General features: G+C 49.8%; 1 protein-coding gene, 1 long non-coding RNA gene and 1 pseudogene across 4 annotated transcripts; 2 read left to right on the top strand and 1 right to left on the bottom strand.

Annotated features, from left to right (window-relative positions):
- Positions 1-3,929: 3,929 nt before the first annotated feature.
- Positions 3,930-6,345, bottom strand: LOC146755095 (uncharacterized). 3 transcript variants are annotated; one of them, XR_014938407.1, is made up of 3 exons: positions 6,152-6,345; positions 5,718-5,777; positions 3,930-4,647 (listed from the first exon to the last, which is right to left on the bottom strand). It is a non-coding gene; the product is annotated as an uncharacterized LOC146755095 (long non-coding RNA). The 3 variants fall into 3 exon arrangements; XR_014938405.1 differs by having other exon boundaries at positions 5,718-6,345; XR_014938406.1 differs by lacking the exons at positions 5,718-5,777; positions 6,152-6,345 and adding an exon at positions 4,924-5,180.
- A 6,267-nt stretch (positions 6,346-12,612) lies between these two features.
- LOC146755094 (olfactory receptor 14J1-like) lies at positions 12,613-13,563 on the top strand (annotated as a pseudogene).
- An 11,809-nt stretch (positions 13,564-25,372) lies between these two features.
- Positions 25,373-26,338, top strand: LOC146755093 (olfactory receptor 14J1-like). Its single transcript, XM_085526397.1, has one exon. It carries the CDS (start codon positions 25,373-25,375, stop codon positions 26,336-26,338), a length of 966 nt encoding a protein of 321 aa, XP_085382523.1.
- The last annotated feature ends 736 nt before the right edge of the window (positions 26,339-27,074 follow it).

The following is a 27,074-nucleotide window of genomic DNA, read 5'->3' as shown; positions in this document are numbered from 1 at the left end:
CGGACCCAACTCCCTCCCTGCTGCCGGCCCTCCCCCATGCCCATGTGCTGCACCCACAGCGGCTGCCCCAGCCCCACAGCCCCGCAGCCTCCTGCAGGCAGCACAGCCCCGGGCACCGGGCTCGGCCCCAGCCCCCGAGGTGCTGCTGCACGGGCTGAGCCCAGACCCACAGCTGAGATGCAATGACCACTCATCAATATTTGGTTTCCCTCCTTCACATCCAGGTCCTTTGCTGCACACAGCCCAACAATCCTCTCTTTCACCTCCGGCAGCGCTGCTTGCTGCCATGCAGGCAGCAGGAGGCAGTGCCTTGTAGCTCATTGTACCGAGTCCACTGTGCAGGCTGGTGGAAGAAGGCGCCAATTGAAAATGGCCACCAGACACTCCTGGCATCCAGCCTCTCCTCTTTGGGCTCTGGCTCAGCAACATGCCCTCGCAGCACCCTGGCACTAAACATGCAGCGCTGCCCATCGCGCGCTTGAAGCCATTGGAGCTGAAGCAGCGCCGCACGGCTCAGGGCCCTCCCGGCTCACGGCTCAGCTCTGTGCCTGAGGCGCGTTCACCTGCAGCCCTCCAGCTGCCCTGTCCTCCTCCACGCGTGCAGCTGGGCTTCCCGGGGCAAACAGCAACACACGGTGCATCAGAAGGCTGAAAGAGACAGCCAGGAAGACAGACAAGCTCAAGAGGCTGAGCGCAGGGACACCCTTCTTCCTCCCACGCTGCTTCCTCTCCCTTGCTTTCCTCTCAGCCCTCGCAGAGCAAGGGGATGCTCACAGTCTGTTGCTAGCAGTTCCAGTTGGGCTGAAAGGCCACAGGTGCAGAACACCAACAGGGAAACGGGGGAAAAGCAGCTGCATTTCCATGGAGGGACCTGAAGCCGACCGCTTCATCGCCCTACGATGGCCAGCCCAAGCCAGGCACATTTTGAGCAGCTACTGAAAGAGGCAGCACCAGTTTTAAAAAGTTTGGTTCGCTTTTATTTGAAATGAAGAGATGCAAAATGCAACTAAAATACATTTCAACACAAAATTAAGTAGGTAAGATACTAACAATGACTAAAGACATGCTATAAGGTCAGCTAATAATCAATACGTTGAAACAGGGATCGAGCTGAAGCACCCTGAAGGAATGCAGCGTCTCCAGCTCTTGCCATACATCAAGTCCTGCACAGGTGAAGCCCTCTTCTAATGCAGCACAAGCCCTTCCCTTCCAGCTTCCTTCCTTCCTCTCCATTGTCCACAAAAGGGAAAGCACGGCCGTGCCTGCAATCCGGACCATACTGACCGTTGACTTTGGTGCCACCTCCGAGGAAGCGTTGCAGGTGGTTCTGCTGTCCTTTGTGGCTTCTTGCTCAAGCCCTCATCGTTGCTTTCTGCTTTCCATCTCGGCCTTCTTCCTCAGCTGAGCAGTGCTTCCCTTGCCTCAGCTTTCTTCACTCTCTCCTAAGTCTCAGTCCCCAAACTCTCCGAGTCCTGTGCCCTGTGCCCTTTCCTGTGCCCTGGCTTGTGTCTCTGAACATTGGGAGAGGGCTCCTAAGCTCTGTCCCTACGCTGGATCAACTCCAGCTCTTCCTCCAGCCAGCCCATAACCCTTCCACGCCTCATTTTTCTTTCACTTGCAGGGAGTCTGGATTCCCACCATGGGAATGAATGGAAGAAAGTACGCTTGAGGAGCAGAAGTTTGTGTTTGGCTGTGCTCAGATCTTCCTCCCAAGAGATGCTCTTCACGTCTTTCTTGTTTCCTTTCTGCTAGAAGCTGAAGCAAACAGGCTTGCAGTGAAGCATGGCCTTGCAGGAAGGCAGGACACTGGTGTGGAGTGTGGCCCAGCTGTGAAGAGAGCTACAGACACACAGCAGGCATCTGGGTTCTGGGTCCTGTCTTTCTAGTCAGGCTTGCTGTCTGTCCTTTTTTGCGACTGTTGTCATTGCATATTGCTTGAGGTCTTGCAGTTGGAGGGGTTGACAGTGACCTTTCCTGTCCAGGATTGGAAAATCGAGCCCACAGTTCACCCAAGAGCCTAAGATCCATTGCAGTCAACACTGGAGATGAGATTTCTCCGTATCGTGGCCCAGTTGGGCCTTTGGTCTCTATGAGGGAGGTTGGTCTCGATGATCTCTGGATGTCCCTTCCAACACCTCTAATTCTGTGATTCTGTGCCAGTTTGCAGATTGAAGGTAGTGCTGGACTCATTAAATCTTGCAGCTTCCCCCTTCTTGGTTCTAACAGGGAGAGGTGCTGAGCCAAATGGCAAGATCTACGTGAAAGCTGCTCTCCAGGCTGGAGGGCTTCCTGGAACAGCAGGTCCCAGGACAGGGGGACGACCTTCCCCCACAGCTGACAACCACTCCTTCTGCAGGACGGTGGCTGCAAGAAAGCGCAAGGGAGTGGAGGAAGAGGAGCAAAAAGCAGAGCTGTGGCCTGCCAAAAAACACGCAAAGGTGGAGCGCAGTGTGGCAAAGGCCCAGAGCCCACATCAGAGCAGAGGCAGTGTGCCAGCTCCAGAAGCACATCCTGGGCTAGAAATAAGAAGATGCTGTTGTAGCTGCCTTGGTGAAGCACTTCCTTTATCAAGTGCATGGAGTTTGCTTGGGGTTTGCTTTGCTTTTTCCTTCTCTGGACAGAGAAGGGAAAAGAGTTGAAGGCTACCCAGTCCATGTCCTTGACCATGACCATGCCACAGTGCGTGACCCCCTCTTTTCCCTTTAACCCCACGTCCCACTAGAAACCTCCTTCCCTGAGAGGCTTCCTGGCCTGTTTTCATGGTACCCATGTTTCCGCAGTTTTGCTGTTGACAAAATGAATTTCTCTTTTCTTGCACTATACCCAGGGTTCATTCCTTCTGATATCTTTTCCTATAGAGCCTGTTTCTCAAATAAAGGCTCTTTCATTTGCCCATCGGGGGGGGACAGACCCTTTTGTCTGAAGTGGAACTACTTAATCTATCCCATGCTCTCTGTTACTTTTGGTACTGCATGTGTTTCCCAGGCAGCATTTAACCACGTACAGACTGGTGTACGTTTATGTGCCTGAGTGATTCATCCACAGCGTAACTGGGGAGGTGAAAGTCAGTGTGAGAAAGTGAATGTGATTCACACTCTCTCAAGTATTGCTTTAAGATGTTTTAAGATGATCTTTATTTGTGAGGTACAAAGTGCTCTCCGAGGCCTCTTCTAAAATGGTCCAGCTAGCAGTTACAGGTTATTGTCTTGTGTTTTTAATTCAGTGTTGCTTTTCTTAGATGCCTGTTTCTGCCCTGGTATCCTTTGCAGAAGCTCTGGAGGTTGGATACAGCAAACACAAGAGTCCTTATCACCAGCAAATGTGAGCTACAGGTGTGACACAGGCAGTCCATTGCCTCCTTTTCAGTACAGGTGCAGTGGTAGGTCCAGGAGTTGGCATCCTTAATACACAGTGGAATTACAGCCATCTTTGTTCAGTAAGGAGGTTATCATTACCTACAATAGAGCCCATCTGTACTACAGGAATGTTTATGTGGAATGACTGTGCTGATGAAGGTAAGATTTTCGCTTTTGGATTCTCAGTCCAGCCCACAAAGCAAAATGAAATGGAGGAGGGAGAAAATGTGCTCATAGTTCTTGCTTAGTTCTAATTGCAAAGCAAATGACTGCCTGCTAGTCAGAGCAGGATGGTGCCTGCTGTCTGGGAAACCTCCTGCAGAAGCACTGGAGCATTTGCATCATGTTCAAAACCTGCCTGAGACGAGCCATAGGGCACCCACAGCCTCTGGGCAGCCTGGGCCAGGGCCTCACTGCCTCTGGGGGAGGAATTTCCTCCACCCATCTACCTCCATTTCCACTCTTGGAGTTTAAAGCCATTCCCACTCGTATGATCGCTGTCTGCCAATGCCAAGTGACATGCAAGGTCTGGTAGTGGGTCAGGTAATGACACGACAACAGTACACGGACAACTGTGCTATTACTGTCAATTTATTGGTAGTGTGGGGCCTGGAAAACTCTGGTTGATGACAGCAGTGGTTCTGTGGATGTCAGATGGTGCCCCAAACCAACCCACTGGGGGTGCTCCCACCTCCTGATGAATGGTGGAGAGGAGCGGGAGGGCAGAGGTGGTGCTGGGGAAGGGCTGGGGGCTGCTGGGCCTGGTCTGTTTCCCCCTGGCAGTGGTTTTCCAGGTGTCTGATGCCCCTAAGCTGACACGGTGGGGGGGGGCGCTTCTACCTAATAAAGGATGGTGGAGGGGAGCGGGAGGGTGGTGACGGTGCCTGGGGAGGTGGGGGGCTGCTGGGCTGGTTGTGCTTCCCCCAGGCAGTGGTTGTCTGTCTCTTGGACTGTTTCCCCACCTCTGCACTCTGCGTCCCCTGATGGATGCTGGAGGGGAGGAAGAGGGCAGAGTTGGTGCCGGGGGGGAGGGGGCTGGGGGCTGCCGGGCCTCTCAGGCTTCCCCAAGGCAGCAGTTGTCCGGGTGCTGGGTGATGCTCCGGAGCTGAGGGGACCGCTCCCGCCCCCTGAAGGATGGCGGGGGGGGTTGGGGAGGGTGGCATTGATGCCTGTTGGGACCGGGGGCTGCTGGGCTTGTCAGAAACCCCCAGTTAGGAAGCTTGACTGTGAGCTGTAGATGCTGGTATTGTCCTGGACTTGTTTAGCCCATTTTTTAGCTTCAGCGCGGCGCCTGCAAAGAGAGGAACGTGCTGAGGGCACAGGAGAGCCCCTGCTCTGCTTTCTCACAGCGCATGGCAAAGAGCCACCCTCAGCTCCCAGCCTGTCTCTGGCCCAGCAGTAAGGATGGGCTGAAGCCAATGACAACATCTAACTGCGTCAATCACAGACCGTGTGAGCCAACAATTAACTGGTCTCTTTACGCTGCTTTAACTAGAAACGCCTCCTGGCCCACAGCAGCCCTACAGAAAAGAGTTGGGCAGGATGGGGATGGGGGTCAACAACTCACTTTCTGTTCCTGTACCAGTAAATAAGAAGCCAGCACAGAAGCATCCCCAGCAATAGGGAACCCAAGGAAGCTCCAGCAAGTATCAGGTAGAACTTCCAACCAACTTTAACTTGCTCGGTGTTTGCATGCCCTGCACCAGGCATACCTGGAGGAACAACATGGTCATTGCTTTGTCTCGTGCCCTAATGGAAATCTCAAGGAGGTCTGACATTGCTACACAATTCTTTTCCATTTTGTTGGCCTCCTGGAACAAGTGAAAATCCTTAGGCTGCAATGCTTCTCCGATTCCAGGGGATGCAAAGGGAACTCCCAAAGGCACCTCGCATCGAGGCGCTCTGGAGCCTCTATTTTGCCTCTCAGCTTTGGGTACGCTCTGGCTCTGCCAGATTTGCTCCTTCTTCTCCATCATGCTCTAACATTTCTTTTGCACTCACCTACCCTTGCCTTGTGAGGCTGGGTAGTGCTGCCGCAGGCCGGCACACCGTGACCCTTTGGGACATGTCGTCTGACTAAACAAAACTCATTAGAGCAGAAGGAGAGTGTGTGCATCTGTTTAATCAGTTGCTGCTAAGAGTGATGTGGACAAGAACCACTGTCGTGTTGTGCAGGGAGTGCTGCCCTAAGCTCTCCCCTCCCACTCAGACCCCACTCCTCAGGGGCAGAGTCAGGGCCCCTCAGCAGCACCTGAACCTGTTTCTCCCCTTTTCCTTCCCCCCGGCATGGGCACAACTTGCACGCTCCTGGTTTTCAGGATGTTTCTCCTGCTTATAAACTCCTGCCAGATCGCTGCTTACCTGGATTCCTCAGAAAACAACAGACCCAGTTGTGGTGGGCTTCCCCGGGATTGGACAGCGCTGTGAAGAATGAGAGAAAGGCAAAGTCTGGGCATGGTGCAGGCACAGAGGAGGCAGAAGGACGAGGAGGCTCCCTCTATGCCATTGCGCCATCTGTGAGTCAGTGCATCTCTCTGGACCTCAGTTTGCAGGAGGGACCCCGCTCCAGGCTGCTGGTGTGCCTGGAGCCTCAAGGGAGGCACAGCAAGCTCCGGAATGCAGGGACTGTGGGAGGGAGGTACGTTGAAGGGTTCTATTCCATCCCATCTCTGCTGAATTTGGTTTTGGTGGCCTTGTTCCCAAAAGGACAAAGTTCCTAAGTCCCTGGGAACTGGGTGCAGTGGGAGGGGAGCAACCTCTAACCACAGCCACGGAGCTCTACCGGCGGCCCTTACCTGGAGTGCCAGCTGCTTGCCAAGCCTCTCTTTCTCCCAGAGGGATGGGCAGTGTGCGACAGATGCCTTGCTGAAATGCATCCCTGTGAGCAGGCTCTGCGTCAGTCCCTTTAGAAAGGAGGTAAGAGAGTAGGGCTGTAAGTAACTGCTTCTCATCAGGAAGATGGTATCTTCAGGAGGAAGGTGATGCCACAAGCCAGTGCAGAAACAGGGGCATCACCACAGCAAGGCTCTGATCCGTCTTCTCCTGCTGTGCACACTGCAGATGCTCCATGGATATACATCTAGAAACTCAGCTTCCCAAGACTTTCACAGTTCCCACGGAAGGGGCCTCTCCTGTGCTCCTGCCCCCAGGCACAGCAGTGGGGCAGTGCTGGCAGGTGGCTGAGTGCCACCACGTTGGACTTGTTGGAAATCAGTCTGGACTGTCATCGGGAGTCGCTGTCAAACAACAAACCTCTGATGGCCCATCGGACTGAAGATCCGCACCCAACAGCAGGATGTGAATGGATCTACCAGCGCTGAACCGCCTCTCTTTGCTGTCTCTCTGTCCCTCTTTCCCTTTCTTCTGTCTTTACTCTTGGTCGTCTTTCATTCTATGGCTTATCAGAGCAGCCATGGCCTATAAGAACGGCCTCTAATTGTAATTAGCCCATATTAACCCATTAGCCAATGTTACCCCCAATTGGTTGTTGTTAGTTGTTAAGAAAGCCCTCAATAAAATCCATATCTATTATTCCCCTCACTTTGGAGTTTGGGACCCTTTGCATTGGAGATGGGGAAAGATTCCCCCCTTGAAAAGCACAGAGTGAGAGCAGACGTAGATAGGAAGAGAGATGGGATGGGCAGCATCCATTCTGCGCTCAGATGCTGCTTGGTCTGCATGCTTCTCTTCTGCTTTTATATGAAGTTCATACATGAAGATTATATATGAAGTTTATATATGAAGGCTGCAGCAAAGTGTCTCTGCTATGGAGCCCTGGAGGGGGATAGAGATGGAAAACGGGGGAGAAAGGGCAACTAAAAGCAGAACCGTGATGCCAAATGGGTCAGAAAAGTGTATAACTCCAAGGAATAAAAGGGTGAACCCCTCTCAAAGGCCTGAACCCAAGGACCAAAGATTGAAGCCCTTTTAGATGCACCCCAATGCCCAATGATGCATCCCTGTCACCAAGCCCTGAGCCCCAGGGCTGGTAGTTGTGGCTTTAAGGCTCCTTCCAGCAGTGTATGGGGAGAGCAGCTTCAGGGAAGCAAAGGCTGCAGTGGGTAAGGGATGTGAAGGGAAAATGGGGGACAAAAAGGCTCTTGATGGGTTCTCTGCTCTCTGACTTGGCTGTCTGGGATGGGGAGCAGAGCAAACCCCCACGATGCAAGAGGAAACAGAGTCCTGCTGTTCCACCTGGAGCACCACGAGTCCATGGGGCCGGATGGGATCCATCCATGAGTGCTGGGGGAGGTGACAGCTGAGGCTGTTGGTGTCTGTTGGTCTGCACTGACTTCAGCAAAACTTCCGCACCATCCGCCATGGGTTTCTTCTGGGGAAGCTGCAGCCCCTTTGGGGGCACTTACGGGATCATTTTAGGGTCACTTGGGGGGATTTCGGGTCATTTGGAGTCATTTGGGGGCACTTCTGGGGTCATTGGCATGCATTGGTGCACTCTGTGCTGGGTGAGGAACTGACTGGAGGATGGGCCCAGACAGTGGTGGTTGAATGGAGCAACAGCCCGCCAGCAAACAGCCATCAGATAACACCAAGTGGGGGCATGGATTGATCTGCTATGGGGTAGTGAGGGTCTTATTGCTCCCTATAATTCACAAAGGGAGGCTGTGGTGAGCTGGGGGTTGGTCATTGGGAGGACACTGGGGTGATGTCGGGAGTGATGCTGTTGGGGTGACATTGGGGTGACATTGGGGTGGTATTGGGGCTGTGTTGGGGTGACGTGGTGACATTGGGGCTGTGTTGGGGTGACGCTGGGGTGATGGTGTTGGGGTGACATTGGGGTGACACTGGTGTGATGCTGTTGGGATAACGTTGGAGTAATGTTGGGGAGCGATGTTAGGAGCGATGTTGCGGTATCACTGGGGTTGCTATCAGGGAGGGAGGGATGTTTTTGTTGCTGGGGGGCGACGCTGGGGGGTCATGTTGGGGTCATGTTGGAGTTATGTTGGGGTATCCCTTCGGGGGCGACATCGCTGGGGTGGCGATGGGGGGTCAGTTTGGGGTGACACCGGGGTGCAGTTCCGCTCTTTGGCCACGCGGTGGCAGCAGAGAGCTCTCCGCTCTCTTTACGACAACGAAACGAAGTTGGGTCAGCAGAACCGGACCGGAACCGCGCATCCAAATCCTTACGGAACACTAAACTCAACACTCCAATCTGCATCGTTCCCATTTACAGAGAAAACCTCATGAGAAACACCCCTCCTTTCCCACCCCGCAGAACCGACCCAGACCCATAGATACCTTCCCGAACCACCCGTGTGCTGCCCTCAAGCCTCCCCCCTCAATAGGCGACCCAAAGGGACCAGAGCCCCCCAGCGCTGACACCGCACGTCCACTCTCCCCTCCCTCCCCCAAATTAGGGCCAGACCGCAGGGGGGCAACGAGGCGGCCGCCACCCACCCCCCATCTCCGTCCCCTTCATCCAACACGAAGGGGGTGATGGCAGCGGGGGGTCGAGCCCCTTCCCACACTAACCGGCTTTCGGGTTCCCCCCCCAGCGTTTCCCACATGGCGCCGAACATGCAGCGCCACCTGGAGGCGTCCCAAGGGTGGGGGACGGCCAATGGTTGCAATTGAGCCGCTATGGGTAAAGGAAGGGGGGGCAAAGCGGAGACGGAGACACACCCCCCGAGGAGCTGAATACGGCATTGACCGGGAGGGGGGGGGGTGAGCGGGAGGGGCGCAGGGTGAGCCTTAATTCTTCTCCCCCCGACCCCAACCGCACCGAGCGGTCCTGAGCCTTAAGTTGTGCATGATTCACAACCCTAACCCTGACCCAAACGCCATCCCAACTGCTACACCAAACCCGAACCCTAATCCAATGCCGAAGCCAAACCCAAATCCAACCCTAACCCTAATCCAGCGCCGAAGCCTAACCATAAACCAACATAGACACAAACCCAAACCCAACAGAGACACAAACTCAAACCCCAAACCTAAAACCAACTGTGCCCCAAACCCAAACCCAACATAGACACAAACCCAAACCTAAAACCTAAAACCAACTGTGCCCCAAACCCAACATAGACACAAACCCAAACCCCAAACCTAAAACCAGCTGTGCCCCAAACCCAAACCCAACATAGACACAAACCCAAACCCCAAGCCTAAAACCAGCTGTGCCCCGAACCCAAACCCAACATAGACATAAACCCTAACTCCAAACCTAAAACCAACCCTACCCTAAACCCAAACACCAAACCTGAAACCAACTGTGCCCGAAACACAACATAGACACAAAACCAAACCCCAATGCTAAAACCAACCCTACTTCAAACCCAAACCCCAATCCTAAAACCAACACTACCCTAAACCCAAACCGAACACAGACACAAACCCAAACCCCACACCTAAAACCAACCCTACCCCAAACCCCAAATCTAAAACCAACCCTACCCCAAAACCAATCCCAACATAGACACAAACCCAAACCCCAAAGCTAAAACCAACCCTACCCCAAACCCAGTCCCAACTGAGACTCAAACCCAAACCCCAAAGCTATAACCAACCCTACCCTAACACAAACCCCAAACCTAAAACCCCCCACAAACTCTTCTGTACTTCTATCATCATTAAGGAACACCCAAACCTTCCAGGACCCTTCCAACACAAGCCGATCCACGGTTCTTTGATCATCAAGGAGCCTCCCAAGGAGATCATGCCATCCCAAACCATTCCCTAGTTCTTAATGACCTTCAAGGACTATTGATGAGAGGTTGACCTCTTGTCTTTGACCCAGCTCCTTCACTTAGTCTGGTCAAAACCAGTTTCTTTGGCTACCCTTCCCTTATGTATACCCAGCTGTATTGTCTTAACTATAGACCCAGCTGTATTGTAACTATAGCAATGTCTACATGTCCCACTGATCCTTTTCTTCTGACATTCCCCAAAGCCAAGGATACTTCATCTTCAAGGAAGAGCCCTATTTACCTGATTCCTACTTTCATACTGGTTAAGGGTCAAGGAAATAAAGTGGATGTCACTGTGGGAGTCTACTAGAAGCCACTCAGCCTGGACAACAATACAAATTATTCTTAATTCTTTAAAGGAGTATCTCAAGAAGAGCCTCACTTGTCCTAATGTTTCACCGGCTTCCTAGAAGTTGACGTGGTGTAGCACATAGCCAGTGGGCTCCATGGTTTTCATGGCCAACTAACTGAATATGAAAAACTGCAAAATGAGAATTTATTTCAGGAGAGTCTGGTGTCCCTAACTACCCTCCATCAATAGTGGCAGTAGAAAGAGCGAAAGTCTGACAGTAACAAACTTCTCTTTGTGCTTTGCCAACAGAGAAGAGAGAATAGCCAATACCATCTGAGTCAAACCAGGTGTGATTGTCAGGCTACCATCTCTTGGTGTTGTGCTCATCGTCTGGAACTGAAGTTTGTAGCCCACTTTGCCATAGTAGTGGTGCTAAGCAAAAAGATGAAGGCCTGCCTGTAATGACAGCCTCCAATTATCTGCTCAAACACAGCTGTGGGGAGACTTTGTTGGCAATGGCCCCACAGGGACCAATCACAGCTCCAACTTTCTCAAACATTTCTGGACAGCATTTTGACTGTACCTCCATCGTTTGCTTACAGCAATCTTCTCTCAGTCCCCGAAGTTCATGTACACTACACACGCTGTGGGGCTCATTACAGTGCAGAAAGACCTAACAAGCCATTTCCCTCAAGTCTTCAAGGTCTGAACTGCTCCTTAGGGAGGTCTCAGTGTTGCAGATGACGGTTTCAAGGATCACTGTCCAAAAAAGGAGATGTCCTATTTAAGGGTACTTTGTCTTACAGCAAGCACTGAGATGTCACCGAGTGCAGCACAACCCGTGTGACACAGATGGCAGCTCTGCCAGGGAGAGGGAGGTACAGCCAGCATGGGGGTAGCATTGGGATCCAAGAGGGAAATGTAGTCAGTGAGAGCTGATATCTGGAGTGTGACTGCAACAGTCAGAGATGGGAATGAATGGTGATGGAGGAGAAAGAAGGCTGTGCAAGAGGAGGGATGCAGATGCTTGTGGCCAGATGTGTGGTCAGTGCTGGTCCGGCTGGGTGTGTGGGAGGCATGGGAGGAAGCTGAGTCCCCTCCAGGAGACAGAACTACAACCTCAGGATAAGATGCCTGAATGGATTCAGCTGAATCCCGTCCCTATGGAAGTGTAAAGGTGTCCTGCAGAGCCAAAATCCCTGCATCCCAGGGCACTGTGCCTGGGCAGGGAGTCAATCACCAGCCAGGCTCAGCACTCAGCCTGCCCGAGGAGCTGAACAGGTATCTGTAGGGAGACGTGGGGGGGGAAGGAGCCCCCCAGCAGCACTGGGGCCTTTTGCTGCTCAGGGTGCTGCATGAGGCTGGAGGCTCACAGCTGCACTGCATGCTCAGGGCATTGAAGAGGGGACTTCAAAGAAAGAGAGGACCAAACATGGGAATTCCTGCCTTTTGTTCATTTTTCTGCTGTTAGGGTAGGGTTGACCGGAGAAATGGGAGTCAAGCTGTATATATTAACACAGCACTGAGACTGCTGCGCTGTATCTTTGGAGATGAGTGGGTTTGTGAGCAGCATCCTCGTGCTCCATCAGCCTTTTCTGGCTCGATGGACACAATGAGCATCAGCTTTGCTGATCCCATTCAGGTTTGAACCGCCTCCTCTGCAGCCAGAGCTCCAGCAGAGCAGAGCTGCATCTCTCCAGGCGTGAGTGCATTTCCTTCTCCAGCACACAGGCTGAGAGCAGCTGCTCAGGGCTGTGGAGAACACATTCTGTGCAGCTGGGAAATGAGCTGTATTTCTTTTAATGAGACTCCATCATTAGGACACTTGGCTCTCTCTATAAGAGAGAGGTCCTTCCAAGCTGTGAACTGCCCTGCAGGATGCAAGTATTTGCCTTAGCATCTCTCCGTTACCAGAAAGAGCATCTGCCCAGGGAGATGATGTAGAGAGATGCTAAGAAAGACGTCACATTCTACAAGTAAAACTGAGCACTCCTGTCACTTTACATTGTACCCACCTGGGTGGCTCATGGTCACCTTCTCCAGAGCCAACCAGAAGAGGCCTCTTCTCCTCTCCTCTTCCATCCACATTCCAACTCATGTCAACAATCTTAGGCCATGGATCTGAACCAACATTTCCATCGGAAAATGAAAAAGGATTGGATGATACAGCAGGAGGAAGGTCACCAAAGAACAGTACAGGTTTGTGCCAAGAGAAATCTCATCTAACTTTCTTTTATTTTCTTCTGGGATGATTCCCCATGTCCAGGAACAGCAGATGCCCAACAGCAGCTCCATCAGCGAGTTCCTCCTGCTGCCGTTGGCAGACACACAGCAGCTGCAGCTCCTGCACTTCTGGCTCTTCCTGGGCATCTACCTGGCTGCCCTCCTGGGCAACGGCCTCATCAGCACAGCCGTAGCCTGCGACCGCCGCCTGCACACCCCCATGTACTTCTTCCTCCTCAACCTGGCCCTCCTTGACCTGAGCTGCATCTCCACCACTCTCCCCAAAGCCATGGCCAACGCCCTCTGGGACACAAGGGCCATCTCCTACGCAGGATGTGCTGCACAGCTCTTTTTCTTTCTCTTCTTCATCTCAGCAGAGTATTCCCTTCTCACCATCATGTCCTATGACCGCTATGTTGCCATCTGCAAGCCCCTGCACTATGGGACCTTGATGGACAGCAGAGCTTGTGCCACCATGGCAGCAGCTGCCTGGGGCACTGGGGTTCTCTATTCCCTGCTGCACACTGCCAGTACGTTTTCACTGCCTCTCTGCCAAGGCAATGTTGTCAACCAGTTTTTCTGTGAAATCCCCCAGATCCTCAAGCTCTCCTGCTCAGAATCAAATCTCAGGGAAGTTGTGCTTATCATTTTTAGTGCTTGTTTAGTCTTTGGTTGCTTTGTTTTCATAGTTGTGTCCTATGTGCAGATCTTCATGGCCGTGCTGAGAATGCCCTCTGAGCAGGGACGGCTCAAAGCCTTCTCTACGTGCCTCCCTCATCTGGCTGTGGTCTCTCTCTTTCTCATCACTGCCTTTATTGCCTACCTGAAGCCCCCCTCAACTTCCTCCCCACTCCTGGATCTGACAGTGGCACTTCTGTACTCAGTGGTTCCTCCAACACTGAACCCTATTATCTACAGCATGAGGAACAGGGAGATCAAGCATTGTCTCATGAAGATTTTGCAATAAGCACTATTCCAGCTTCAATAAAGTGCACATCTTCCTCGCAGGATTCTCAGTGATGGTTCTTCATGTTTTATGCATCTTTGATTGTTTGATTATGTGAGATATAGCAACGTGCAAAAAAATGTTATTGAACTTATAAATAAAAATTTATTCCACTTCTTTCCCACCTACTATCCATTTTCTCACTCCAAGAGCTCATGTAAACATGGAATCAGATTCCCCGAATAGGTTAAGAGATAAATAAATAGCATTCAAAATACGCTTTTCCTTAGCTCTTCTCTTATCCAACTTTGTCTGTATTTGGGGAAGTTACAGCCACAGATAGAAGCACAAAATGTTCTTTTCATTCCTCCTCTCTTTACACTGCCACAGTGCACAGAGGATTTGAGTCCTCTCATTTCTACAGGCCTGAAGGTCTTGTGTGTCTCACAGCAGTCCCATCATCTCTACAGCAGCACTCAGGGGTTTGCTTAATTTTCTTATCTCAATACTTGGAACAGCTACAGGACCTGTAGCATAAGTGACCGCAGAGCTCCTTATGAGGGGTGGAGTGACGGTGGCCTCTGTCCAGAGCTTGGAGCAACTGCAGGATGTGTAGCAAAAACTTGGAGCTATTGCAGGGACTGTGCCAGGAGTTGCAGAGGCTGCAGCAATGTCAGCAGATCCAGCTCTCTTCCCCTTGAAGATGCTGAATAGTGTTGAACACAGCTCAGTAGGTGTGGGCCAGGCCCTGGCACACTGCAGTCATTTGTGCCTGTTTAGGATTACCAGTGCCACAGCAGACATGTCTCCAATATTCTACCAGTTTCTCAGGATCCTGCAGTTGCTTGCAGATGAAGTTCCAAAGCCCAGGGGGTGCCCACCACTCCAGGCAGCTGCCCAGACCGTCCCACACCCCCTGCCATGCAGAGCCTTCTCACCTTGGGGCAGATCTCTCAGTGATATTCCTGAATAATTGTTTAACCTCAATCCTAGAATCATAGAATCACCAAGGCTGGAAAAGGCCTGAAAGATCATCCAATCCAACCGTTCACCTATTACCAATAGCTCCCACTTAACCATGTCCCTCAACACAATATCCAGTCTCTCCTTGAATACCCCTGGGCTCCCAGAGACGACAGTGAAAAATGTGTAATTCCTAATCATACCAACAATATTACTTCCAAAACCCAAAGATATCCAAAGAGCTGAATGTGCACAAAACTTCACTTTGCCAATTTTATCGTGGTACAAACCAAGGTCAAACAGCATAGGAAAATAAATACCCTAATCCAGCATCCAGAGTTGACAAATAATGCAGCAGGGAAAACAAGCAGCAAGCAAGGAGCTGTGCAATGCAGCTTCATGAGAAGACTCAGCAAGCTTCAAAAATAGGGAAACTATCAGCACCATGGCCTGCACATCTCCAACTCCCACAAAGCCCTGTCCACTCTGGACAGATGTGCTGTTACCACAACCCTTGGAGCCTCACATCAGGCACCAAAATGACTGCGGTTGTTGAACCCAACATGCGGCTCAGCAGCACACAGTGCTTTGTGCACTGCCCAATTCCCAGTGGGATGGGGATGAGAACTGGGAAAAAAAGTACAACTTCTGGGTTGTAACAAAGCAGTTTACTAAGAGAGATAAAAGGAGAGGAGTAATAATTATCACTATATATCCATTGATATGGAGTTGTATGTAACAACTGATGCATAAGCACTTGCTCAGCACCACCAGACTGATGCTCAGCTGGACCCTGGGCAGTGAAGAGACTGAGATGAACTCCCACCCCTTTCAATACAATTTCTGCTTGCTGTCAGGTGATAGAGAACGTCCCTTTGGCCACTTTCAGTCAGCTGTCCTCACTCTGTTCCCTCCCAGCTCCATGTGCCCTCCACTGACCATGGCTTTGGCTCTGTAGAACACTGCTTAGCAGCAGCTGTAAACATCAGAGTGTTATCAATGGTTTTCTCCTAGAACCAAAACACTGCACCATAGCAGGCAGTCTGAAGAAAAAAAATCCATCTGAGCTGTAACTCAGATTCCTGCCTGTCCCCCTCCTCTTGTTCTTCCTGATCAGGAAGCAAGGAACAGAATCTGCTGCTCTTCTTTTTGAAACCTTTCCATCAGTATTCAGGTGGCTCCTCTGCCATCCCCAGGCAGAGCTCAGTGCACTCTCACAGATGGCAGCAGCCTTTCTTCATCTTCATTGCCTAATCATAATGAAGAGTCTGTACATACTTTGCTACAGTTCAGAGGTGAGAACCATCCCACCATGTCTCTGTGAGACAAACAAGACCCTAGGCCTGCAAAGGCACAGAGATGTGGAGTTCGCTGAGTGAATGTTTGTGGTCCTCTCATTAGTGTAAGGATTCTTCAGAAAGCATCCCCTTCCAGAAGCATGCTTTGATTTAGCCTGTCTGGGTCTTGCATCTACACTGTGGTACTGATGTTCAGGGCCTTGCTCAGAAGCAGCAGCCTGCATGAAAGGAAAAGCTCTGTGGTTTTCTCTTGATTTGTCCCGTTTATTTCCCATGCTACCCGCACTGGTCTACAGGCACTTTAGGGCAGCAGCAGGTTGGGGTTACCCCCAGAGGGTACACAGTAAGATTTAGGACGGGGTATTGGCAACAAGACTTTCTCTGAGGAATCCTCACACAATCCTATAGAACAGCTCAGAGGCTTTCCATTCAATCTCCAACAGCAACAACATCCCTCAGCCCTTCTCTGTCACATCCAATTCCCCACCCTTCCCCATTTGGACCTGGTTTAAAGCCCTTTAATCAATCAGTGCAGGAGCATTTCAGATGGGGTCATGGAGGAGGCAGACTGCCATTCTTGGGGTGGCCATTTTCCCAGGAGGGCATGGTGGGAGGGCTTTGTCCCATCTGGTTCCACCAACACTTGCATCCACCCAGCAGAAGGCTGTGCCCTCTGTGTCCCACTTGACCTCTGCATGGAGCTTACAGTTGACAGGGACATGGCTGAGAAGCTCTGGGCATGGACTAATGGACAAGGAAGTAAGGTAGCTTCTTAAATTCCTCCCTTCATACCTTAGCAACTTCCTTGTAATCTCCCCAAGTATCCTGTCCTTTCTTCTCAATGACGGAGATTCTCTTTTTCTTCCTGAGTCTCAACAGTTTTTCCCAGTTCAACTGCACTGGTCTTCTTCCCCTATCGCTCACCTGATGGCATTCAGGGACAGCCTGATCTTGTGCCTTTAAGATTTCCATCTTGAGGAGTGTCCAGGCTTCCTGGACCCCTTTACCCATAAGGAGCGACTCCCAAGGGACCTGTGCTACAAGTGTCCTGAACAGGTCAAAGTCCGCCCTCTAGAAGTTCAGGATTGTAGTTTTGCTAGTCACCCTTCTGACATCTCCAAGAATAGAGAATTCTACCATTTCATGGCCATTCTGCCAAAGACAGTCCCCAACCTTCTCAACTCCTACCAGTCCTTCACTGTTAGTGAAGAGCAGGTCTAGCAAGGAACCACCCCTGGTAGGACTTCATACCAGCTGCATAAGGAAGCTGTCTTGCATGCAATCTATAAACCTCTTGGACTGATTCCTCTGCTATTTATTATATTCCCAGCATATATCAGAGAAGTTGTAGTCTCCCAAGAAAATGAGTGCTGGCAATCTTGCGACTTCAGTAAGCTGCTCATAGAATGCCTAACCCATCAATTAGGCGGTCTATAAGAAACCTTTAGCAAGATGTCACACTTACAGGCCTTTCCCCTGATCCTTACAAACATGCACTTCATTCTGAAGCCCAAGCTCTTCAACATCAAAACTCTCTTTAATATAAAGGGCCACACCACCCCCTTTCCTTCCTCCTCTATCCCTTCTGAAGAGCTTGTAACCATCCATCACAGCACTCCAGTCATGGCAGTGGTCCCACCATGGGTCGGTAATAGCAACTAGGTCATGGTTTGTCAGATGCACAGTTGTTTCCAGCTCCTCCTGCTTGTTGACCAAGCTGCGTGCGTTGGTATAGATGCACTTCAGCTGAGGCATCTGCCTCTCTCCCAGCTCAAACAGCATTTCACTAGGCTTATCTCTGGTAAGCCCTGTTTTGTCCCCTCCCCCATCGTAGCTAGTTTAAAGCTCTTTCGATAAGCCCTGCTACCTTCTGTGCTAGGATTTGTTTCCCCCTTTGAGACAGTTGGGTTCCGTTCATGGATAACAGGCCATGGGCCAAGTAAACTGTCCTGTGATCAAAGAACTCAAAGTTTCTGGCTCAGTAACAACCTCTGAGACAATTGTTCATTGCTTTGCTTTCCAAGCCTGCTCTGTGTCCCTCATTGCCCCTGAAGGTATAGAACAAAATATCACTTGATCTCCCACTTTGTGAACTAAATGGCCTAAATTCCTGAAATCTCTTTTTATAGTTTGTAGGCTTCTCTAAGAAATTTCATCACTGCCCACCTAAACTATGAGTAGTGGAAAATAATCAATGGACCTAACCAGCATGGGGAGTTTCCTCATTATGTCCCTGACCTGCAGCCAAGATGGCAGCAGACTTACTGACGGCTCGGGTCCAGTCTGCAAATGGGGCCCTCTATTCCTCTGAGAAGGGAGTCACCCACCACGGCCACCCTTCTTTCTTTCATGGCAGAGGAAGTCACAAGGCTTGGTAGTGACTGCCTTGCATTAGGCTCTCTCCTAGGCAGATCCTCCATTGCCTCCCCATTCTTATCTCCTTCAGATTTCAGAGTGTCAAACCTGTTGCTTAGATGGATCAGGGGTCGAGGGCTAGGCAGGCATGGGGGGGCTCCTGTGATGTTGAGTTGGGACTCTTCCAACCCTCCTCATCAGTGAGGTCTGTCTGACTGTGACAGGGCAGGGAGACAACCACTTTTCTGGGGGTATCTGCCTGGCAGCCTTCCCTCGGGGATGCCAGCAAGTCACTCCACCAGCCCATCTCCCGATCACACACCCTGATGGTAAATTGTGAGTAAAACCTGGAGTAAAGTGAGAGTTCACCTAGAGAAAAGTATGAGTAGAAACCTGGATTGACGTGAGGGTAAACCCAGAGTAAAACCAGGATCCCATCCATCATCATGCTCAGCCTCTAAGGGGAACATTTTCCAGTGTTGCTGTGTAAAAATATAGGTTCCTCACATCTAACCTATGTCTCCCCTTTTTAATTTAAATCCATTTCCATTTGTCCTGTTATCAACAGACCATCCCATCCTTATTCTAGCGTTAGGCATCTCATCCTCAGATGGAAACCCTGGGGCTGAATTGGGATCAGTTTTTCAAAGAACCACGGGGGCTGCAAGTTCACCTAGCTGAGTTCAGATGTGCACAGTGAGGTGTCTGTGTGTGAGTCCCTCATCTGAATCCTTGGTTTTTATTCCACAGTGACTGCACTGCTCATACACAGACTCTCAGTGATGCCCAAGGTGCCTTGGGTAATCCTAGTTTTGTGCTAGTGCTTGTAAACTGTGACGGAAAATCTATGAGATAGACACCTCCTTCTGGAGCATCAGCTGAGGGCCAGAAGGGAGGTATTCTTGGCCATCCGAAATACCACTGCAGCCCTGTGCTTAGGGCACCCATTGTGTCTTTTGCACCTGTCCCCATGGAGTACGTAGTGATATTCAGCTTATCAAAAGGATGAGCTCAGAACAGAAGATTTTCCTCTCTGCTCCATCTGTGGCATAGTCTGGATTTCAAGGCATTGCAAAGCTATGGCACATCTACGTTCTTGCACTGATGACACTTTAGCATGCTCTGGGCTCACATTTCAATGGCATCTAATAAATCTAGGGTCATACCAGTTGACAGGAAGCTGGCAAATGTTGTCACATTGTAAGGAAGAGCAAGAAAGATGACACGGGCAACTATGGACCTGTCAGTCTCACTCCAGTGCCTGGTAAAATTATGGAGAAAATGATGGTGGGAGTTATGGAAAAACAACTGAAGGACAGGTCACAGACAACACAAGATACAGAGGGGAAGGTCCTATTTAATTTCAGGTCTTTTTATGACACCTTTATCCATTGAGCTGAACAAGGGAAGGCAGTTGATGTAATCCTTGAGGATTTCAGTAGAGCTTTTGATACTATTTCTCCAGCACCCTTCTGGACAGAAATTCCTGCATACAGCTAGACAGAAACAGAACATGGTGTGTTGTAATACAAGAAGAATTTTACAGAGCAGCAGCCATGGATTGAGATAAGGAGTTCACAGAGCAGCAGCTGTGGAGCAGGATAAACAGCATGAGAACAAAGGACATCTCTAGGAAAAGAATGAATGGCTCGTGGCTTTGAAGGGGGGTTATAGGGTTGTTATTGCAGTAGCTTTCCTCCAATTAGCGTGTGTGATTTTTGGACACCCTTGTCTGTCTCCTTTAAAATCATGGCTTTTCGGGCAATAAATTGATGCAGCTATATGTAACCATATTGGTGTCTGTCTGCTTGTCCCAGCACACTGACATTTTGCCTTTCAGGTTCACCAGCAGTGGTGAGTGAGCAGTTGGCCAGTAGTTCTGTCCCAAAGGATTATAGTCAGTGGGTTCCATCGGACTGGTAGATGGTCACTGTCAGAGTTTCCCAGGGCTCCACTTTAGGGCCACTTTCCTTTCATGTTTATGCAGATGACTTGCATGCAGGACTAGAAGTGTTCTGAGCAAGTTTGCTGATGAGACCAGATGAGGAGGTGCTGTTGCCTCCACTGAGGGTGGAGAGGACTTGCAGAGAGATGTGGACAAGTCAGAGAAGTGGGTATCAGTTGGTACTAAGCACCAAGTGCATAATACATAACAAGAACAAGTGCCTGATTGTGCACCTGGGTATGGGCAACCCTGGACATACACACTGACTGGATATTGGACACATGAGAGAGGTCTGACTGAAAAGCATTGGGGGTCCTTCTGAACATAAAATTGGAAGTGAGTCAGCAGTGTGCCCAGACAGCCAGGAAGGCCAACGGTACCCTGGAGCGCATAAAGCAATTTATTGCCAGCTGGGTGAGAGAAAGGGTTGTCCCTCTTTGCTCTGCATTGCTACAGCCTCACCTGGAGCACTGGGTGCACTTCTGGGCACCGCATAACATAAAGGACATAAAACTATGGGAGAGTGTGCACTGGAGGGCATTGGAACTGAGAGATATGAAGTTCAGAGTTTCACAGGGATTGACTGCTTGTTCAGACTGGGCCCTTCTCACATCCCACATCCTGCAATGAGACACAGGGCACATGTGGGATAGGAACTTAACAGCATCCTTGCACCACATGCAGAGCCTGGGATCTTCCGTTCCTATGTCTTTCACTTAACATCATATAGGCTTCCAACTCACTGCCACAGGAAGTGCCCTGAGCCAACATGAGAGACAGGATCTCCCTACTTCTGGTCTTGCAATCGGGGCTTGATCTGTCTGCTTCGTAAGGCAAAGGAGAGGTTTCTTAGCATGCCAGTGCCTTTGCCTGCCTGTAGTCATGGCTTCCAGTTATCTTCTCTAACTAGTCTGTTGGGAAACTTACTTGGTAATGGCCCTCAGTGGGACCATTAATATTCCAAGAAACTTCACTGTTACTTCTGACTTTGTCTTGTTGAGCACTTGTGCAAACTTGTCTCTGCACTGGAGGTTGATGGACTCAGCACCAAATGCTCACTGGGGCCCATTATAACCTAAAGAGCCTCTTGTGCCTTGTACCTTCCTGTTCTCTTCTTCAGGTTTTCAGAATGTCTTCAGCAAAATGGAGAGAGCTTAAAGAGCAAGAATCCAAAATGCATTTATTGTCTATTTATTTATAGTTTGTTTTATACAAGAAGTTAAAGAAGCACTTTGCAACTGATGTCAATCCAGGATGTCCCAATGAGTTCTGTACTGTTACTGTGTTGACAAAGTTCCTCCTCAATCTCCCCATCCCACTACTACTCACACTGGCCCCATGGGACTTGCATCACTTTTCCTCACATCAATCTTCTCCTCTACCGTCACCCGCTCAGTGTTAAACCTCCTTTGTACCAACTCCCACTGGCTTTCCACAGAGAACCAGCTGCACACAGAAAAAGAAAGAATTCTCTTTATTTACGGCCAACAAACAGAAGGAAAGGTGATGCAATTGAATGAACAGTAAAACACAGTGATCAACTGCATGCCATGTCCAAGCAGCTTCTATTGAGGTTTATTTTTCATAGGGAATATTTGCACAAGAAATGAGTTAGAAACAGATAGGATGGAATAGATAGAATCACGGTGAAGGATTTGACAACAGACTTTTGAGGAATGGAGCAAATTTCAGTAATCTCCCTTGGATAGATCAGCCAGGGCGTTGGGAGGTATCAACTTAGAATTGAACAGGACTCGTGAGTATTTCACACACTGAGATGGGTTAACACTTTCTTCTTGATTTCTATCTTTGTCTTCAACTCTTTTTTTCACTTTTACTGACATCTTTCAGAATTCATGCTTTCTTTAAAGCATGAAAAAATGAAAGAGAGAAAGAGAAAAAAAAAGAAATAGAAATAGAAAAAGGAAAAAAAAAAGGATATGGAAAGGGAAAAGGAAAAAGAAAAGGAAAAGAAAAAGAAAAAGGAAGAGGAAAAGGAAAAGGAAAAGGAAAAGGAAAAGGAAAAGGAAAAGGAAAAGGAAAAGGAAAAGGAGAAGAAAATGACATAGAAAAAGAAAAAGTAAGAGAAAAAGAAAAGATAGGAAGGGATAGATAGAATCACAGTGAAGGAGTTGACAACACAGTCCATCAGTCTTTGGCGAGATGGAGCAAATTTTAGTCATCCCCCTAAAAGTCACAAATCAGACAGATAATTGGGAGGTATCTGACTGAACAATAAGAAAGGGATGGGGAAATCTGGCAGGCTGTGGCAGGAGCATGTGTCTAAATGGCCGGCTGAAAACATGCCTTTAACCACGACCATTTATTTAGGACAGCTGGAGACACCTGGAGGATGAGGGATCAAATAGGCAGCAGGGAAGAGCAGCGGTGGGCGCCGGGATTTAGTCACAGGGCAATGATGGCACTGGCATCGCTGTCTGTGTCTCTGTACCTGAAAGCATCTGAATTAAACGAAAAAAAAAAAAAAAAAAAAAAGACACAAAATCCCTACAAAGACTCATATTTACAACTAAAAATGGAACAAGACTCATGAGAATTTCTCATGTTGAAAAGGGTTAACACATTTTCATTGATTTCTATCTTTGTCTTCAATTCTTTGTTTCAGTTTTATTGACATATATGTTCATCTTTTAAGCTTACAGCCTCAAAATAAATAACTAAATAAACAAATAAACAAATAAATAAATAAATAAAAAGAGATCCATTTGTCTTTTGCACATGGCCTGATGCCCCTTTCACCTTCACAATTCCCACAAGTCCTTCCATGCCGGAGAGTATGAGATCCAGCAGAGCACCTCTCCTCTTTGGTTCCTCTATGGCTTGGTCAAGAAGCTGCCATCTGTGCTCTCCACGGATCTGCTGGATGGCACATGCCCTGCTGTGCTGTCCCTGCAGCACATACTGGAGTGAAAAAGGCTCCCAAAGGGGACAATGGCCAGACAACTTGAGACTCCCATCTGTCTGCAGAGGGCACCTTCCACTTGCTCTCCCTGATCAGGAAGACAGGTACAGACACTGATGGTCTCCTCTGTTGGCCATTTCCATTAGCTCTGACCTGGCTGCTCTGCCATCCCCAGGCAGTGCTCAGTGCACTCTCACAGAGGGCAGTCGCTCTTCCTTGTCTCCTCGCCCATCCATCCTAAAGACTCTGTATCCCCCTTGTGCTACAGTGCAGTTGTGGAAGCCATTAAACTGTGTACCCGTGGTCCAAACAGGAGCTCAGGACTGCAGCTCTACCAAGATTTCTAGCTTCTTGTGTGTTGGTGTTTGCATTTGTGCAAAAATACAGGAGTAAACATCCTCACTGGAAAGCATCACTGGACATAGCCGGACTAGATAGCTCATCTATGGTACTAGTGCGCAGAAGGTGGCACACAGGCATTAGACCTATCGTAGGTCTTGGAGGTGACGTAGCAGCACGGACACACCATGGGCATGGCTTTGCTGAAGGCCCTGTGCTGCACTTGCAGCTGCATGTGAATTCACCAGACAGCCGGTGCTATCCCCTCTCTGGCCCTCAGCTGATGCCCAGAAAGGAGGTGTCTATCTCAGGGATTTCCCACACGGTTTACAAGCACTGGCACACATCAGGAGCAGCCCAGGCACCTTGGGCATCACCCAGCGTCTGTGTACGAGCAACTGCCTCCCTGCTGAAGGACTGAGGACTCAGAGCAGGAGCTCACATGCAGGCAACTCCTTGTGCACTTCTGAACTGAACCAGAGGAATCCCAATGATACTGTGTGTCCATGGGGAGCTGAATCCCATTTCAGCCCCAGGGTTTCCAATTAGGGATGTGACGCCTGCACTGCCTCAACTAAATCACTGCCCTGCACAGGGGAAGTCCACCTCTCTCTGTCCTTGCCTGTATGCCCATTTTGTTTCATCACAGGATCTCAGTTATCAGGTCTGGAATCAGTCACTGACCACTGTACATTCGGTATTTAATTCATCAGATTTCAAAGTACAATCATGATGCTGTTGTTTTTCAGGATCTGTTGGCCAAGAGGACGCAGGGACATCTCAGGGGAGAAGAGTGGGAAGGATAAAACATGACATCCTCTGATGCTGAGCTGGGCCGGGCTCCTGGGACACAGGGAGCTCATACAAATGGGCAGTGCTGCAGAGAGACAGCTGTGCCCAGGAGCAGCTCTTGTGCACAGCACAGCCTGCAGCTCCCAAAAGGAGAGGAGAGAAAGGGGAAAGAGCTTCCAGGATGTGTACGGTGTGAGCAGGCTGGGAGCACACAGCAGGAGCATTACTCACAGAGCACGACATAGTAAGTCTCACTACAGACCATGCAGATGCTTTTCATAGAGGGTGAACCAAATCAGGGACATCCCGTAGCAGATCCGGCTTCAGGCACTGCATGTTTCTTTACTGTGTTAAAAGCCTTCTGCCCTAGCTGAGGGCTCCCGTGCTGCAGAGTCAGAGCACAGCCCTGAGGGCTGCGTGTCCCAGCATGGCGCCAGGCGGGTGCCCAGGGCTGTCCTGCAGAGCAGGGTCCCTGCTGTGCCCCAGGGGCTGTGTGCTGGGTATGGGACTCTGCCGCCTGCCAGGCTCAGAACTCAGCCTGCCCGGGGAGCTGCCCAGGGCGCTGCGGGGAGACGTGTGGGGGGAAGGAGCCCCCCGGCAGGGCTTGTGCTGCCACAGCTGCTGCCTGGGGCAGGGGGATCACAGCTCCACTGCACAGCATGATGTTTCTGAGGGCACTTTGCAAGAGGAGAGCCAAGGCAGGGGGTTTCCATTTCCTGTTCTGAGGCAAAGAGGTTTGGAGTCAGAAATCTAAAAGGGGCAATAAGAGTTCTGAGAATTTTTCGTCAACCAATTGCTTGTTTTGTGAACAGTCACACATGATGTGCTTTCAGTCTCCCCTTTCTCGAAGGATGGAATTATCATCATTTTCTGTAGGCATGAATAATTCACTTATCCTACAAACAGGCAGCATTTTCTAACTGAAACTGAATGCCACAGAAGCTGGGGTAAAGGGCTCTAAGAGCACTTGGGGTAAAGATATGAGACATGAAGCACATGAAAATATCCAGGGAGAAGGGATAAGAAAATAAGAGTAAGGTTAGAGCTCCATATGCTGCTTCTGCTTAAGGAATGTTGAAATACATGAAATTAAATGCAAGTAATGGTGCTAAATGTACACTGTTGTAAGAGAATAAAAACATTTCATAGTATAGCAGGAGGAGTGTCTCTGAGAATGGTCTGGACTTGTCATTATCTTCTGCACTCTGAGCAGGACTCCAAGCCCAACAACAGCAGATGCCCAACAGCAGCTCCATCAGCAAGTTCCTCCTGCTGCCGTTGGCAGACACGCGGCAGCTGCAGCTCCTGCACTTCTGGCTCTTCCTGGGCATCTACCTGGCTGCCCTCCTGGGCAACGGCCTCATCAGCACAGCCGTAGCCTGCGACCGCCGCCTGCACACCCCCATGTACTTCTTCCTCCTCAACCTGGCCCTCCTCGACCTGGGCTGCATCTCCACCACTCTCCCCAAAGCCTTGGCCAACGCCCTCTGGGACACCAGGGCCATCTCCTACACAGGATGTGTTGCACAGCTCTTTTTCTTTACCTTCTTCCTCTCAGCAGAGTATTCCCTTCTCACCATCATGTCCTATGACCGCTACGCTGCCATCTGCAAGCCCCTGCACTACGGGACCTTGATGGACAGCAGAGCTTGTGCCACCATGGCAGCAGCTGCCTGGGGCACTGGGGTTCCCTATTGCCTGCTGCACACTGCCAGTACGTTTTCACTGCCTCTCTGCCAAGGCAATGTTGTGAACCAGTTTTTCTGTCAAATCCCCCAGATCCTCAAGCTCTCCTGCTCAGAATCAAATCTCAGGGAAGTTGTTTTTCTCATTTTTAGTTCCAGTTTAGCCTTTGGGTGCTTTGTTTTCATAGTGGTGTCCTATGTGCAGATCTTCCTTGCTGTGCTGAGGATGCCCTCTGAGCAGGGACGGCACAAAGCCTTCTCCACGTGCCTTTCTCACCTGGCCGTGGTCTCCCTGTTTCTCAGCACTGCCTTTTTTGCCTACCTGAAGCCCCCGTCCATTTCCTCCCCATCCATGGACCTGATGGTGGCACTTCTGTACTCAGTGGTGCCTCCAGCAGTAAACCCCCTCATCTACAGCATGAGGAACCATGAAGTCAAGAATGCTGTGAGGGAAGTTATGACCAGATGTATTTTAAATGCAGTGAATTGCCTGTCTATTGGAATTCATGACATGTAATGCAGCTTTTTACTGTTGCAAACTCTTTGTTTTGTTTCAATCGATTTTTATAAGTGTAATGTATTAAATCTTATTCTTTTTTTTAAAAATACTGTAATGCACTTTACTAAAATGTCATTATTCAAATCAATTCCTCTTCAGCTTGTAACTTCTTAGTGTAGCCCAGACACACTGTACATAATGAATTAGGCTCTCCGTGAACCTTAAAAGAATTGAGGACATGCAGTTACTCTGTCTGTCCTCCTTCTTGTAAGACATTTCTGGAGCTGTTGGGGTCGGATGTTCTCAGAAGCCCACAATCCAGCAGGAAGCACACAGCTGTTCATCAAACTGTGCATTGACTTCAGCCTGCAACCATTTCCAGCTGGTCCCTTGCCCAGTGTTCCCTGTAACGCTGACAATGGAGTTTCAAAATATTCTTTTCTCATCTGACCTGACATCCTGCTTATCCAAGCCCCTCTGCAATAGTTAATCCTTAGATTGTCCCCTCGTTCAAACTCAATCCCCCTTTTCTTGGACTTTGTAAATACTTTTGCTTGATTACTACATTCTGGGAAAGGGAAGATTTCAAATAACTTCCGCTCTCCACTTTCTGTCTTAGCTTGTTCATTTTGTATTCTTCATAGCTATTCCCACTGGTTTTACACTGCCAGAATACACACCTCATTTCAACGTACATTAAAACAAGCAAGATGATTGCAGTAATACAAAGCAATAAAGAGTTGCTTCAGCCATG

Source organism: Coturnix japonica, chromosome 36 (assembly GCF_054131305.1).
Source record: "Coturnix japonica strain WE chromosome 36, WE-NBRP24, whole genome shotgun sequence".
NCBI classification, from domain to species: domain Eukaryota; kingdom Metazoa; phylum Chordata; class Aves; order Galliformes; family Phasianidae; genus Coturnix; species Coturnix japonica.
Note: the sequence above shows the minus strand (reverse complement) of the source record. Positions and strands in the feature narration are given on the sequence as shown.

Excerpts from the sequence above, each read along its gene's own strand:
- LOC146755093 (XM_085526397.1), top strand. The coding sequence starts at position 25,373 with ATGCCCAACAGCAGCTCCATCAGCAAGTTCCTCCTGCTGCCGTTGGCA.